A 15,672-nucleotide genomic window follows, 5' to 3' on the forward strand; every position below is an offset into this window, starting at 1 on the left:
AACCTCCGCCCGCGGGCAGGGAGGGAGGAGGAGGAGGGGGAGAGGACGGGAAGGAGGCGGGGAAGAGCGGGGGAAGGCGGCCCCGGCGGCGGGAAGGGCCCCGGGTTCTGCGCGGGGAGGCCGGGCCAGCGCCGGAGACCGCTGCTCCGCGGGGAACCTTCCCCTCCGCGCCCCGGCCCCCCGGGACAGCGGGGAGCAGCGGAGCCGCGATGGACTCCGGCAGCGAGACCCACGAGCTCAACGGGCAGGCGGAGGGCGCGGAGGCGGCGGCCGAGGAGCGGGTGAGGGCCGGGGCCGGGCTCGGCGGGAGCGGGGCGGAGCGGGGGGATCCCGGTGCCCGCGTCCTTCCCGGGGCTCTGCGGAACGGGGACTCCGCGAGGTGCGGGCGGTCTGCGGCCGCGCCCTGGCCATCGGTGCCGCTCGGCTGTTGCTGGGTTTTTACCTGTCTTGGGTGGATTCCACGCCGTTCCTGTAGGGAGGTCGCTGCGCTGGTCCGTACGCCGGGGCAGGGCTGAGCAGAGCATCCCTGGCAGCCCCTGGCTCCCACAGCTGTCACCCAGGACCCTCCCCTGCCGGGAGCCCGCCCCGAGCTCGCCGCACCTGCAGGGCTTTGCCCACCCAGCCGGCTTGGGAGACGATATCCACGCAGAATAAGCAATTACAAAAGTACGAGGAATTACTGAAGGGGTTGTGTCTGTATGGTTAATTTCCATGCAGTAATCCAAATAAAAACAAGAATACCCAACTTTTTCCTACTCTGTGTAGTCAAAACATGACCAGAGATCTTCACTGGAAAGTATTCATCCCGTATTGTTTAAGTATAAAGGATGTTTGCTGAGCATGTTACTTATCTGAAAAAAACAGACTGGTAAAGAGTGCATTTTATCTTGTTTTGGGAAGGACTAAACTCTAAAGGCAGCTCTTATTCCAACCTAAGTCTCTGCCACACAGAAACCATTGTACTAAACCCTCTTCTGTGTCACTGGTAAAACTCTCTGGTTACAGACGGGGGGGCTGATTGTGTAGCACATCTGTCCTTTCTCCATCCCTCCCTCTCTGACAAACCCTTGGAGTCATGAATATCAAACCAAGGAAAATAAAAATCTGTTTTTAATAAATCCTGGAAATCCCACCTAAAGTGAATCATAGCTGGGATATGCAGGTCAAACTGTTGGTCTGGAGTGGCTTCCTCTAAACCTCTGACTTCTCAGCAGTTCTTTCGTTTTCTTGACACAGCTTTGTGATTGCATCACAAATACTCTTGATGGGGGGTTTTTCCCAATATGGTCTGCTCCAAGAATTTTTCGGCAACTTTCCTGTTTTACTTCATCTTCAGTTGCAAGCAACCCTCATTTTGTTACATCTTTCCCATCAAAACTCAAGTTCTCTGTGAGTGCCATAAAAAGAATAAGCAGTGAGACATGCTATTACATTGTTTTAAATGTATACAGTGGCACTTCAGGGAACTTCATAAACACTTTTTAAATTTTCTCTCACACACACACAAAGTAAATGCAAGGTAAAACAGATGGGGACAGATTTTTCAGAAGCCCGTCTGAATAGAAGATGCCTTAAAAAATCTGCCAGTGTTCACAATTCATACAAACAAAAGAACACCCCAGCTCAGCAGCCACCTAAACCTGGAGAGACCGTCTGCAGGTGCCTAAATCTTCCATTACTGGAGTGAAAAGTGTGTCTGCTTTGAGGAATGCTCACAGGCATTGGAACATGGGCCACCCTGGTTTCCTTCCTGCCCATCCCAGCACCTGTCCTTCCTCTCCTCAAAACAGACCCTCTTGCACATCTTCACCACAGACCACTACCTTCTCCTGCAGAAGAGCTGACATGAAATGCAGGTGTGGGTGTTACCTTCAAAGCAATCAAAGCATACAAATTTTAGAAAGACCGGTTAAGCTCTCAGTAGTTCTGAACAAGTGGCCACACAGTGGTTTGATGTGGTTTATTTTTACTCCACGGTTCATTTGAATACATTTTTTTAGCAGCTGTCAGGCTTTTAGAAGCAAGAAATTCCTTGCTTCTAGGTTTGGGCTGGCATGGCACACCTCACTGACTAATGTGTGTAATTACACCTGGCAGAAGTATCTGGTCTCTTCTTCAAAGAATCTGTTCATACAAATACAGAGTGTAACTGTTTATTCATCCATCTAGTTGCTTTCCTTGTTCATGATCTATATTGAAACACTCTTCATCCACCGTGTTGTAAAATCTAGTTCAGTGTTTCCAAGATAACAGGATGTGCTAGATAAAGGAGTTAAAGAGGAGCTATGAAAAAGGTGAACAAGAATTGGATAGTAGAAATAAATAGCTTTAATCATGTTATTCCTAAAAATGTCTTAAAGTCTGTATATTAATTCAGAAGTAATTTGGAGCATAAAAGTAATTTGAAACATGGCAGTTTCTTGGCATCATATTGCATTTGCTACGTATAGCCTGACATGGTGTGTTCTAGAGCATTACTCATATCGAATTTGGAGTATTCGATTTACTTCAAATATTGATACTAATGGTGATAAGTTTTTCTTTGCATGTTTTTTAAGTAGCTAGAGTAAACAAACAGTGTGTTAACCACACAAAATAGACAGTCCACAGCCCAGTTGTGAGAAGTAGTATTCTAAGACCAAATGACTGGAATGAGTAATAATGGTGCAAGGCAGAAAAAAATTATACAGGAGCAAATTTCTATTTAAATAGCTGTGTGAACAAGTTTAAGTTACTCCTTCATTTCACAAAGTTAGTCATGAGGTGTGCTGATTATTTTAAAGTCATTTAATGAGTAGAAATATTCTAACTGGATCCTGGAACCAGTACAGCTTTAGGAAAACAGTGCTCAGCCCTCAGCAGACTGTACTTTTCCCTTTTTTAATATTAACTTTTCTAGCTCTCAGGAGTCAACATGATTGCTGCTTTTTTTTCTTAATGTAGTCATTACTTGCATTTTATGTTTGTTTAAAAGTGATTCCTCTTAAGCACAGGGTTTTGAAGCGGCAAGAAAATCATGATGTCTATGAAATACGAACACATGCTGAGTTTTTCCCTTTTTTTCTTTTTTTTTATTTGCCTGCCACCACAGCATCTCAAGACGTGATTGCGGAGTTCTCACAAACTAGTTAGTGTTACCCTGGGATGGTACTTGGGTGGACATCTCCCCGCTCTCCTCAAAATGAAATTTCCGTAGGAAATGAAACTGATGATTCATGCCAGACCAGGGATAGGGGTTTTTCCCTCTTGAGTCAGTGCTAAGACGGACAAGTGATGTAATGTTTTTTTGAAGGAAAAACCACAAAATATCTTCTGAGGAGGTGTACAAAGGATCTATTGGAGATGAGGCCACGAGATGGTGAAGGGCCTGGAGGGGGAAACCTTGGTCTGTTCAGCTGGAGGAGACTGGAGGGAGACTCATTGGAGTCAACAACTCCCTCATGAGGGGCAGAGGAGGGGCACTGATGTCTTTTTGTGGTGACCAGTGATAGGACCTGAGGGAATGACCTGCAGTTGTGTCAGGGGAGGGTTAGGGTGGATATCAGCAAAGGTTCTTCCCCCAGAGGGTGCTGGGCACTGCCCAGGCTCCCCAGGGAATGGGCACGGCCCCGAGGCTGCCAGAGCTCCAGGAGCGTTTGGGCAGCGCTGCCAGGGATGCCCAGGGTGGGATTTGGGGTGTCTGTGCAGGGCAGGGGTTGGACTGGATGATCCTGTGGGTCCCTTCCAGCTGAGCCTATTCTGTGATTCTGTAATCATCCATTACATGACCAATATGGCTTAAAATATTTTTGTTGGAAGAGTATTTTTTTCTTTGTAGAATATTTTACCTGTTTGGTTTTAGATTAGCAAGATCTCTGAGATGGAGGGGAAGTCTGACTTCAGAGTAGCCATATATGACCCTTTGCAATTTCAGTGAGCAAGTGATGGAGATGTGGACAGAAATTCTGTAACTGTAGGTATTATTAAATACTAGTATGAGGTTGCTAGTGCAATCCTGTAACTGTAGGTTTGATCTTTGAAAAAAATGTTCTGAAATTGTGTTCTATTTTAGCCCTGTATTGTTCCTTTTATGTCTGATCCATCTCTTTATTGATTTAACTGGAATTTTTTCCAAACGTGAGATTCCCCCTCAAAGATCCGGAAAAATTAGCCATGTGCTATTTTTCTGAAAGATTAATCCTTCAAAACCTTAGCAAATTGCTTCTTAAACAAAATGGCTTTTTAGCATCTTTTTAACTGTTCTGGTTAGGAAAAATATTGCAGAACACAATAAAGAGCAGCCCCGCTGTAAGTTCAGTATGGCTCAGCTTTAGTTCTGCACAGCTTCATTATTATGTAGCAAGTTTCCATTGTTTTATAATTCAGACTTATTCCTAAACACAAGATTTTCAGGAAGCTTGCTCTATGGCATTACAAACCCAGAGGTCATTCTGGTCCAGTTTCATTTTGAATCAAGGCTGCTGGCCCATAAAATTGCATTAATAACTAACCTCAAATAGAAAGAAAACTGCTGTAATCCTTACTATAGCAAGTTACTGTATTTAGCAAAGATACTTTATTGTTTTCAAATATTTCCATTTTCAGTGCTGTTTCCTTCCTGTTGAATCACCAAGTGGGGCTTAGCTGTGATTCATGGAACTCAGCACCCAAGGACATTTGCTGCAGAGCTGCTTGTATTTGCTTTTTAGTAAATGTAACTAATAAATCCTTTCTGTCTTTCAAAGGGACTCAGTTCTTCTGGGTGTACCATTGAAATGGGGAGTGAAGCAAAGCAGTGGCAAAGTCTGTACTAACACAGGGAGACTGTAAAACAGTACCACGCAATCTTCGAGCGGAGGTTTTGTGTTACAGAGCCAAAAAAGTGCCCATTAATGACATGGCATTGTAGCTTTGTCCTTGCAGAGTGCACTGCTCTGGGCAAGCAAACAGCCCCTGCTTCTGTGAGGAGACCCAGAGTGGTATTGTCTGTGGGAACAGCACCATGTCACTGTGAAAATAAGCTCATCCATGGGATTCTTCGAGTCACAGATGGAGCAAGAGGGAGAGGTTTTTCAGTCCTGTCCTTTGTCTAGCTGTGCTTAGACCAGCAGGGCAGGTTGTTGTGCTGAGAGGCTGCAGCTTTGCAGCACTGGGGGCCTGCAGGCAGGCAGGGAATACTGCAGGGAATGCAGTCCCAGCTGCACCTGGCTCTTAGACACATGTGAGAGCCAGCACATGGTGGTTTTGCTCAAACCGCTTTGGAGACACGAACACAAGGGCTTAGCTTGTCTCTACCAAGTAATTTGAGTATTGAGTGTGTGACGAGGTGTTTTGGTTACACTGACACTGAAGCAGGTCATGTGGAATGCACACTGCTCTTTTGCCAAGTGACACTGCAGGAAAAGCCTTACTTTACCTGCATCCTAGGAAATCTGCAGACAGTCTGCCTTCCCTCTCCGCAGCCCTGCAGGTGTTCACAGCACAGTAAGTGTTGTTTGGTGCTGTGGGCTGCACACATTGCCACATGCTTCGAATCTTCCTAAAGCCACATAACGAAGTTCTACTGTCATTTCTGTTGTACAGACTGTCACTCTCCTGAGGTTAAGGCAACATCTCTTCTTTCATTGCCTGTCTATATATTGCTGTGTAACACATAGTCTCATCTTAGAAAGTGCCCATGTAGTACTGACTGCATCAGTTTCAATACTTCTGGCAGGGGCCTCCAGCTTGCTCCCAGAAGACAAGGCTAATTGGCTTTTTTTTGTTTGTTTTTTGTTTTACGGCTTTACAACATCAGTCAGGAGACAGGAAGTGAATGTTTCTGGGGTTTTCATGATTACAGGTCATTTTTCTTGGTGAAGGCAAGATCACAGGCTGAGAAAAAGCTCTGACATATGCTGCTGCCCTATGACAAGTTACACTTAGTCAAATATTTAGGCTTGTGATGGATTACAACATGTTGAATGAAAATAGGTCAAGTTTGGTGTTTAAATGCCCTGGAAAAACTGGCAATGTGTACGTGAATATCTGCCCTACTTAAAAGGAGGCTTTTAGGTCTGGACTGTGGCAAGCCTGGCTTTGGAGTTGATCATGTTTAGTGCTGCTGAGGAGAGTAATTAGAAGGTGTCTTCTGTATTTGAGCTAGCCTGCAAAGCCAGACTTCTTTCACAGGATTTTCTGGCAGTCAGGAACGCCTTTGGGCAATAAAAAAAGTCTCTAAGAAGTAGCTTTAAAGAAGTTAGCTAGAATAAGCTTATTTTTCATATATTTGTCTATTATTTTTGAAAATAAAGTCTAGAAGTAAGAGCAGCAAGATTGAAATTCCTAACCTATTCAGAGACAGCAGGATAGAGGATCACCTACTCTTCCTTCATCATGGAGTTGGGCACCTAAGACTAACCTAGTTACCCTAAACTATATCTAATCCAGGGAGAAATAGGCACCTCTGGGAGACAAGCAGTCAAATTTCAAGTCAGGTCACATGAATCATCATCGGGAAACACTCATATATTCATCCCGTTGGGTTAACGAGCTCTAGGTTTGCCCTGCAGTTGGTTTTTATTTTCTGTTTGTTTGCAGAGCAATTAAAACAAACAAACAAACAAACAAAAAAACAACCCCAGACCAAAACCAGCTGATGTGAAAATGGGGAAAAAAAGATTCCCTTATAACTGGACAATTCTTGGCAACAACGGATCATATGATAGTTAAGTGGAAAAACATCTGTGTATGGGTGTTTGGCTGGCCCTGGAGAGTGGCATGGCAGAGGAAGGAGTAGCAAGGAAAGGAGGGCAAGCAAAGCTCACACAGTGGCCAACTTCACATCAGTCCTTAAAATAAGACTCATGAGTAATGAAGGAACTTTTTGGATGTGTGATGAGAGAAAGTGAATTTAATAAATATCTGTATTTTTAAGTGTGCCTTCAGGGGTAAATTAGTCACAACAACCTGTTGTTTGCTGGATTGTGTTACAGTGGTTTTTCCCTCCCAACTTTTTCTCAGTGCAAACTTTTCATCTTTTCCAGTCTCTCCTTTTCCCAGGGTAGAAATATGCTGACTGTTTAGACTGATCCTACAGGCAAGCTGGAAAAAGTGCCATAGGGCAGTACAGGCAGGCACTGTTTTCTGCTCTCCTGTCTGGAGGACGGGGGTAACAGTGGGAAAGCTGCACAGGAGATCTCAGTACTGCTGTGGCTTTGCCCGTATGATTACAGAAATTATTTGATGGGCCAAGTGATCTCTCACTCACCACCAATTAAAAGAGATGTGAATAACAGTTTTCCTCTCTGCTGGCTTCAGCACAGAACGTCACAGTGGTTCCAAAGGGACAGACCCATCAACATCAACCACTATGCCAACAAGAAGAGCGCCGCTGAGAGCATGCTGGACATTGCCCTGCTGATGGCCAACGCGTCCCAGCTCAAAGCCGTGATGGAGCAAGGGCCTTCTTTTTCCTTCTACATCCCGCTGATCATTCTTATCAGTCTGTCACTCACCCTGCAAGTTATGGTGGGAGTGCTCCTGATATTCCTTGGTAGGTAGCAACAGCAAGAGCCATTGACTGGTATGTTTCTTATAGGACACAGCCTGTAAGATGATATACAGACACACCATTTGCTTTTAAAACACCGTTACCTCAGAACCGCTTCAAGTTAGAATCATAGAATCATTTAGGTTGGAAAAGACCCCTGGAATCATCCAGTCTAAAAGTTAACCCAGCACTGCCGTGTTCACCACTAAACCATGTACATAAACATCACAACTACACGTCTTTTAATTCTCTGCAGGGATGGTGACACTTCGCTGGGCAGCCTGTTCAATGCTTGACAACCCTTTCAGTGAAGAAATTTTTCCTAATATCCAAAAATACAGATTTTCTCTTGAAACCATAGAAATACTGTAACAAAGGGAGGAAGGGCAGCTTTATGTGAAGTCTTCAATTTTTATCAACTTCCTCCTACTCATCTATCCATACTGTGAACACTTTTCTTTCCAGAAAGTCTGAGGAAGAAGGAAAATTATGAAATACTGTAAAAGAAACATCAGTAGGCCAGATAGGATAATTCAGTCTATCCAGTTTCATAATACTGTTTTTGGCAAGACCTGTTACTTAATCTTATGACTGAAATGTATTTCTTCCATGTCAGTCATATAAGAAAATATTGTGAATGCAGAACTCCGAAAGGGAAGTGAAAGTCCAAATGTCCATCATCCTGTTGGTGTGACATGTTGTCTTCAGCTTGGCTGTGTTGCAATCAAACTGTATCTACCATTCCCCACCTGGAATAAATGACACCTCCACTGGTAGGAAACAGCTGTGGATCATTTCTGCTAGTGCTGTCTGATCATTTATTCTCATAACATTTTTCAAATTTTGCCCTTTACCTTAGTGAGAACTAGGTACCTGACCTTGGGCCTAATGTAAATGAACAGGCAGAGTTCACACATGGCATTTAATGAGTTATGGGTGCCACCTTTGGCATCCCTGTCAATCTTTCAGTGTTCTGCTCTCTTATCACAGCTCAAAAAACAATGTTCTGTTCAAGGAGAAAGTTCCTAGGGATCCAGGATACACATAGCTTGTAATATTAATATGCAGTTGATATAGCTTTTTTCTTTCTTAAAAAAGAGATGGAATACAGCTGTCTCTGCATTTGATAGAGTTGGTGCAAGAGCAAAATCCAGGTCTTGGCTCAGAGGAGATTCCAGAAAGGGACTGGAAAAAAACCTAACCTGTTGATGCTGGGAGGTGTGGGAAGAGAGTAATGGAAAAATCAGCAAAATATTTCTGTGTTCCTCAGCTGAAGGTGTCTCCCTGGTTGGTTCAGCAGGCTTTGAGGCTGTAAACAAGCTCCCTGTCTTTCTGTTGGGCAATAATTTCCCAGTATGTGCTGTGATACTGCATTTTAATGCTTGTTTCTGCAAGACATTGCTGAAATGCTTTAAATTGCTGTCAGTTTTATCTTTGTCACATTGAGGGTGACAGAGCCCTTGGCCTGTGGTGACACACTGTTGGAGCAATGCTGTCCTGCTGAGCTCAAAGATAGGAAGGAGACAGGAAGTAGGACAGGAAAGTACAAAGATACAGGCAGCAGAGCAAGAACTTGCTTTTTACTATGTATATTTGATAGTTTTAGCTTGCAGGAGTAGTTTGGTTCTGTCCAGCCATGAAATTCTGTCTCTACAAGCTCTCACAAGGCCAAGCAAAAGTCTGTGCCACCATCCAGTTTCTTTCCTTGAGTCAGAGTTTTATCCTGGGAGCTGCCAGTTCTCACAGTTTCTACTAGGTATTAAAAGCTTTTCCTCCTTCAAAAGAGCCTTTCACGAAAACAATGTGAGAAATGTTCAGCAGATTTGTCCTTGGAAGTGATCTGGTGACCTTAACTTTTTGGAAGAAAAGCAAAAATGTCTTGAAATAGTTTCAGTGACATGAAATCACAGTAATCCACTATAATAAAATACTTAAAGAATAACTGTTCTTAAGGACATTTTCACAAACACCCTCATCTTAAGTACTGTAATTACAAAGATAGGATTACTGTAATTCTACTTCAAAATTTAGAGCTCTTCCTAAACTGACAAGTATTACTTGTCTTCTCTGACCCTCCTTTGGACAAAGGGACAGCTCTGAGAGTGTCAGTTTGCCTTTCAGCATGATTGCTTTTAACTCGCATAACAGGTTAGGCCATTATTGCCTTTCCTTTTTAAACCAACCATCTCAAATGCTCTTACTCCATGTTTCAGAATGAATTAATTATTCAATTTAATTTATTCTTCTTCATTCACATGGCAGTACCAGAGTCCTTCCAGGTCCTGTTCGGATGCAAGCATCCACATGCCTCCAGATGCTTTACAGATGTGTAAACTCATTTTAAGGTTGAAGTACTACTGAACTTCAATTATTTCATGCCTACACATGTGTGCAGTAGCTTCTCAGGCAGTTCCCCCACACTGTTCTTCAGTGCTTTGCCTGGCCTGTGTTGTTTGACTACACTGCTTTAGCAAACAGGACTTGAACAGGCGCCCAGAATTCCTTGAAACCAAAACAGCATTAGACTTCCTAATTAGGGACCCCAGGTGAACCTGGCTGTTAGCACTTCAGCATCACGAGTGTGTTTGTGACCACTGCTTGTTAACTGCTTCAACAACAAGGAGTATTGGTTCTGTGGTTCACTTCTGCAGTATGGAACATGGTGATGATGTTACAAGTGAATAACAAGATTTATTTTGTGTAGTAGAGACATAAGCTGTATATCTATGTGTGTGCCTGTCAGAAGGAGCTCTAAGTTTTATGTTTCTGTAAAAACTTGTCCGGTACAAACTTTCTCTCGCATGTTGTGCACATGCAGACACGAGCTCCAGTGATCTATGCCCTTGAGAACTAGGAGTCTTAATAGACAAAACCCATTCTCAAAACATGCTCCAGAATTCATCAGCACTCACTCCACCAGTGAATCAAAGGAATGTAGCCAAAGGTCTGAGCTGCAGAGCCCTTCCTGCCTGAGAACAGAGACAGTAAACTCTTGGGTTTTCACGTGGTGTTTCAGTGGGCATGACAGTATTTGGTCAAAGGTTAGACCTGATGATCTTGGAGGTCTTTTCCAGCCTTAATGATTCTGTGATGCCAGGCAAGCGCCCCAGACTTCTCACTGTCTTAAACCAAACCTATTATCAGCCCAGTGTAACTAATTTGTATGCTATCATGAGGCCTGGAATCAAAGCTTACACTAAATTAATGCTATCTCCCTTGTGTGAGCCTCCCTCATTCCCTTTAGCAGTTCAACCAAAAAACAACTGCAAGAAACAAAAGAAAATGTTTGCACAGCAGATGCTGTCTGTAGAAGGGACTGCAGCTACACTGCTTTCACACCTCCCTCTGTTTAGTAGATAGAGTGCCCTTGCTTTCTAAAAACAGAATCAGGGCAAAAGTAGGGCGTACAAGGGAATACAAGCTGGGGAAGGGCACCAGTACAAAAAAAATCCAGCACTGGTAAAGAGATTTGTAGCATTTTAACTAGGAAATTTAACTTCATCTTGTCAGGGCTTCAAGCTTCATGTATTCAATAATTTTTAAATGCTCAAAGTCGGCAACAAAGCTGGGCTTCAAAACATAAAGAACTCAAAAGATTTCTAGTGATGTTAGTGCATCCTTCACTTCCATGTGTCTCCACAGAGATTAGATGCTAATTACTGGAAGTTAATAGGCTCCTTGTGGTTACAGACCTTCCCCTTAGGGCTTTTACTGACACTGCAGAATCTGACTTCCCTTTAAAATATGACTGATCCAAATAGCTTAGCATAAGATAAATTCTTGAACTACATCAGTAGGAAACCTTTTATTCTGGATTTTGAAATATACATATCATTAAACATTTTTTTCTCCTTTCTCTTTGAAGTAAAATATGACCTTAACAACCCTGCAAAACATGGAAAGCTGAACTTCCTCAACAACCTTGCAACTGGACTAGTATTCATTATAGTAGTTGTGAATATTTTTATCACTGCCTTTGGAGTGCAGAAACCAGTTGCTGAGTCAGCACCAAGACAGTAAGGACCAGGTGAGTGTGGTCTCCCTGCAGCATGAGGTAGCAGGGCATGGCAGGGCACACTGGGGCAGTTTAGAAACAGCCACAAGTTTATGTGTACAGTTCAAGTTCTCACAGATACCTGAGTTCACTCCACATTAGTGCAAAAGCAGAAGCTGCTGGGAACTGGTAAGTTATTACAGTGTGTTTGTAAATGTGGAGTTCAAAAGTTGATGGCAGCACATGTGTCACCCATGGGAAGTGTAAGGATTGTCCTGGTCTAGCCACTCCTTTTCCTTACTGCTGACTAAGACAATAGGGGAAATAATGTTGTTCTGCTTTCTCCAAATGCCTCTCCTTTTTATAAGGACAGTTTGCATCCAGTCTGTTACTTAACACTGAAGACAATCTGTTTCCAAGTACCTAGGGCTATTAAGTCTGACATGTAACACTGCACATGCTGGAGCCTCTCAGTTCCTGTGCAGATCGTGTGGCTCTTCTGTCCTCCACAGGACAGGGCTTTGCTCTGTGGGAGACAGCCCACAAAGATGAGCACTATCACTTCACATGTGGCCATTTACAACAATGTTGTTGCTCTACCTGCATTTTCAACTTCGTTCTTTACTTACACAGAAGGATAAATACAGGAATTGTGGGGACCAAACTGGGTATCTTCCTAGCATCACAGCTATGATGAGCAATGTGGGAGGAGATAAACCTGAATTGTAGGCTTGTAACTCAAGAAGCACCACGGTCAACATCTGCCTTTAAAACAGACTGCTGAGTGTGTGTGTGCCAGCACTGCTCTGGCTCTTGGTCTTCCACATCTCAACCCAGGGTCAGAGACCTGCTGAAGAAGGAATTACTGGCCTGACAGGCCATGGTACACTCTGTGCTGCCCAGACGGCCCGTGCATGTAACTACTATTATGCACCCTTTTCCACAGAAGACTTAATTCCCCCTTTAAAGCAAATGTGTCATTTATTATAATTCCTGTATCACTAAAATATCAATATCTTTGTGTTTCAGGGACCTGGAGCATTCATTTTAGATGCCATTTGCAGTTGAGCCAGTTACACTGGACACAGTGGGAAAGGAAAAAGAATCTGAAGAAGCTGGACACACCAAGCAGCTTTCTCAAGTTTCCAACACATTTGTATACCTAAAATTTTCCCATGTGTTAATATTTAAACTGTTTGGCATCTAAGAAAAGGTTGATTTGTCCCCAAGGACACTGTTTTTCTGGAATATTGGCATTTCAGTTTCTGGAGAAACTTCATTTTTTTTCAGAGAAGTGACATAAGCTCATGAAACAAGGAAATATCATCTGGTAGCACTTCACAGGACTTCTCTTTTTACATGCCTTTGGTTTTTGTGGCAATTTGTCATTTCCACCATGGTAAGAAATGTCAGGCCTTTGATTCTGGCATGGTCACACTGTCCTTTATTTCACAGCTTGGCACCAAGCCCACGTACTCTGTAGCCCAGCAGGGCTCTTCCTTTGCAGCCTGTAAAGGTAGCTGTGCCTTGTCTCTCTTTCCACTCTAGCTAAAGCAAAGATGAGACAAACAGAAACAAACAGCATTCTTTTGTCCAGTTTCCTGTTCTTCCTGCACAGACACAAATAACCTAATTGCTAATAGTTTCTTACCATGAACTGCTATTCTGTGTATTCTTATATGTATTTATTTGAATCCTAGAGTAGTTCAAGGGGCCTTTAAAGGTCATCTCATCCCACCCCTGCCATGGGCAGGGACACCTCCCACTGTCCCAGGCTGCTCCAAGCCCCAATGTCCAGCCTGGCCTTGGGCACTGCCAGGGATCCAGGGGCAGCCCCAGCTGCTCTGGGCACCCTGTGCCAGGGCCTGCCCACCCTCATTGTAAAAGGTCCTTCCTTATATCAAGTTTCTGGAAACTCTATTAGAAGTGCCACCTTTTCTAGGCTCAGCTGGTAAACTGGAGGATCCAGGGTGAACTTTACCTGCTAAACTGGTACCAAGTGCCTGTCAGCAGCAGTTCAAATGGCAAAATGAATTGAGTTTTTCTCTCTTGTTTACTCTCTCTCTTCTCATCACTGATTGCTGCAGTTTTGTTACTTTTACGAGTTTATGGCTAAAAGCAGAACAAATTTTTAATTTTTTATTTTTAAATATATATAGAGATATAAATATCTTCTAGGCTCTTACCTGCTGGCTCAGGAACTTACACTTTTTCTAAATACACTGTTGCTAGTAATGGTGTAGGTTACAAGAATTTCTTCAACAAAAACATTTTAGTAATTTTATTTCCAAAGTATCATACCTGCAAGGAGAAAAATCTGAGTGTTCTAGATTGCACTTACATGTAGATGCAGATTTGTATTAATCAATTTTTGTAGCATCAATTTTCAAATGCTCCCTTGTACATAAGAATAGAAGTTTGATTTCCATGTGTCTCATCTCATTTATATTACTGACCTTTCTCTTTAGTTATGTCTCAAAGCCCATTGATGTACCAGATTTTCACGTATATGCTATGTAAGAATTACTAACAGAAAACAAATCAGAAACTTGTGTGGTTAATAATGGAATAGACATTCTTTTTTATTTTCTAATTTGTCTTTTCTTGCTTCATTTCCATTGTAACATGCATTTAACCAGTATCTAGCACGCAGTGGTTTAATTGTGTGTGCTGTACTAATTTAAACGTAGCTCAGAACAAGTTCTGAATGAGGCACGCAGGACAACTTCCTGTGTTTATTTTTTACAAACCACCAACTGTTGTGGGACTGTTCATGCCCACTCGTGGCTGTCACACTTTGGATCCTTCAGAGGAGCGAGTTGGCTGGCCACAGAGCAGTGCTGGAAATCTGAAAAACCTTTCCTTTGGAGGAAATAGGTGACTGTAGGCAGAGTCCTTCCAGTATGAAATTTATCCATGGCTCAACACTGGTCAGTAATTCTGATAAGATTCTTGACTGTACCAACAATGCTACCTTTTAACATTCTCCTCACTGGAATATTTGCCCATCTGCATCTGATCCAGTCTGGAGGCTCTCTGGGGGCAGCTACCTCTGTTCTGTACAGGAACTTTGTACCTGTGTCTGTTGCTTTGTGTTCTCCTAAATACACAACCTGTCCAAAAGACATTCACCTTAGGTATGAATATTAGATATTTTTCATTGTCTGATTTGTATCTTTGTAGTTTTTTAATCAAGACATACAAACAAGAAGAAGAGTCTTTCTGGCACTTAGCAAATCCTAATTTTTTGACTAAGGGCAGATGCAGACAGATTCCCAAGCTCTGCTGATGTTTGCTGGCTTCATATTTGGGGTGATTTGGCCTAGTTTTAAACAGAGCTTCCCCTTCCCCTGTTACTGCCACAGTCCTGTCCTGTCATAGAATCCCAGGATGGTTGGGGTTGGAAGGAATCTTAAAGCTCATCTCATCCAAACCCCCTGCCACAGGCAGGGAGACTTCCACTGTCCCAGGCTGCTCCAAGCCCCAATGTCCAGCCTGGCCTTGGGCACTGCCAGGGATCCAGGGGCAGCCACAGCTGCTCTGGGCACCCTGTGCCAGGGCCTCCTCACCCTCCCAGGGAACAATTCCTGCCCAATATCCCATCCATCCCTGCCCTCTGGCACTGGGAAGCCATTCCCTGGCTCCTGTCCCTCCAGCCCTTGTCCCCAGTCCCTCTGCAGCTCTCCTGGAGCCCCTTTAGGCCCTGCAAGGGGCTCTGAGCTCTCCCTGGAGCCTTCCCTTCTCCAGGTGAGCACCCCCAGCTCTCCCAGCCTGGCTCCAGAGCAGAGGGGCTCCAGCCCTTGGAGCACCTCTGTGGTCTCCTCTGGACTCATTCCAACAGCTTCCCATCTTCCTTGTGCTGAAACCCCCAGACCTGGATGCAGTGTTTCAGGTGGGGTCTCACCAGGGCAGAGTGGAGGGGAAGAATCACCTCTTATGAGCATGATCATGTTTGTCTGGCACTGAGACACTTGAAAGCAGTCTGAGGGTACAGGACGAACATACCAGTTTTTCCTATTTTATTCTTTTCTTTATTGGACCATAATTTTGCAGGTCACTCAGACAAACAAGCTGTTAGAGTGGGTTTGTCCTGAAAAGTGTAACAGCATCCTTAGTGCTGAGCTGTTATCTGATAGAAACTACCATGGCTTGTGTATCCCATCTCCTG

At 43.6% G+C, this 15,672-nt stretch overlaps 1 protein-coding gene and 1 long non-coding RNA gene across 4 annotated transcripts in view; one reads left to right on the plus strand and one right to left on the minus strand.

The window, feature by feature from the left end:
* Positions 1 to 766, minus strand: part of LOC116449425 — a 39,529-nt gene extending 38,763 nt beyond the window's left edge. For 2 of the 3 annotated variants that reach the window (XR_004242380.1, XR_004242379.1), the window contains exon 1: positions 443 to 764. This is a non-coding gene — a long non-coding RNA (uncharacterized LOC116449425). Of the gene's footprint in view, positions 1 to 442 lie in introns of all 3 variants that reach the window. The other variant, XR_004242381.1, reaches the window with a different exon arrangement.
* NINJ1 (ninjurin 1) lies at positions 60 to 14,640 on the plus strand. Its single transcript, XM_032120935.1, has 4 exons — positions 60 to 281; positions 7,279 to 7,513; positions 11,376 to 11,537; positions 12,534 to 14,640. The coding sequence occupies exons 1-3, from the start codon at positions 210 to 212 to the stop codon at positions 11,528 to 11,530; spliced, it is 462 nt and encodes a 153-aa protein (XP_031976826.1). The 5' UTR covers positions 60 to 209; the 3' UTR covers positions 11,531 to 11,537; positions 12,534 to 14,640.
* The last annotated feature ends 1,032 nt before the right edge of the window (positions 14,641 to 15,672 follow it).

This window comes from Corvus moneduloides, chromosome 11 (assembly GCF_009650955.1).
Source record: "Corvus moneduloides isolate bCorMon1 chromosome 11, bCorMon1.pri, whole genome shotgun sequence".
Classification (NCBI taxonomy): domain Eukaryota; kingdom Metazoa; phylum Chordata; class Aves; order Passeriformes; family Corvidae; genus Corvus; species Corvus moneduloides.

Bases quoted from the DNA above. Each gene is read 5' to 3' on its own strand.
- NINJ1 (XM_032120935.1), top strand. From the start codon at position 210: ATGGACTCCGGCAGCGAGACCCACGAGCTCAACGGGCAGGCGGAGGGC. The intron at 282-7,278 runs GTGAGGGCCGGG...TGCTGGCTTCAG, and splicing joins AGGCGGCGGCCGAGGAGCGG to CACAGAACGTCACAGTGGTT. The intron at 7,514-11,375 runs GTAGGTAGCAAC...TTCTCTTTGAAG, and splicing joins AGTGCTCCTGATATTCCTTG to TAAAATATGACCTTAACAAC.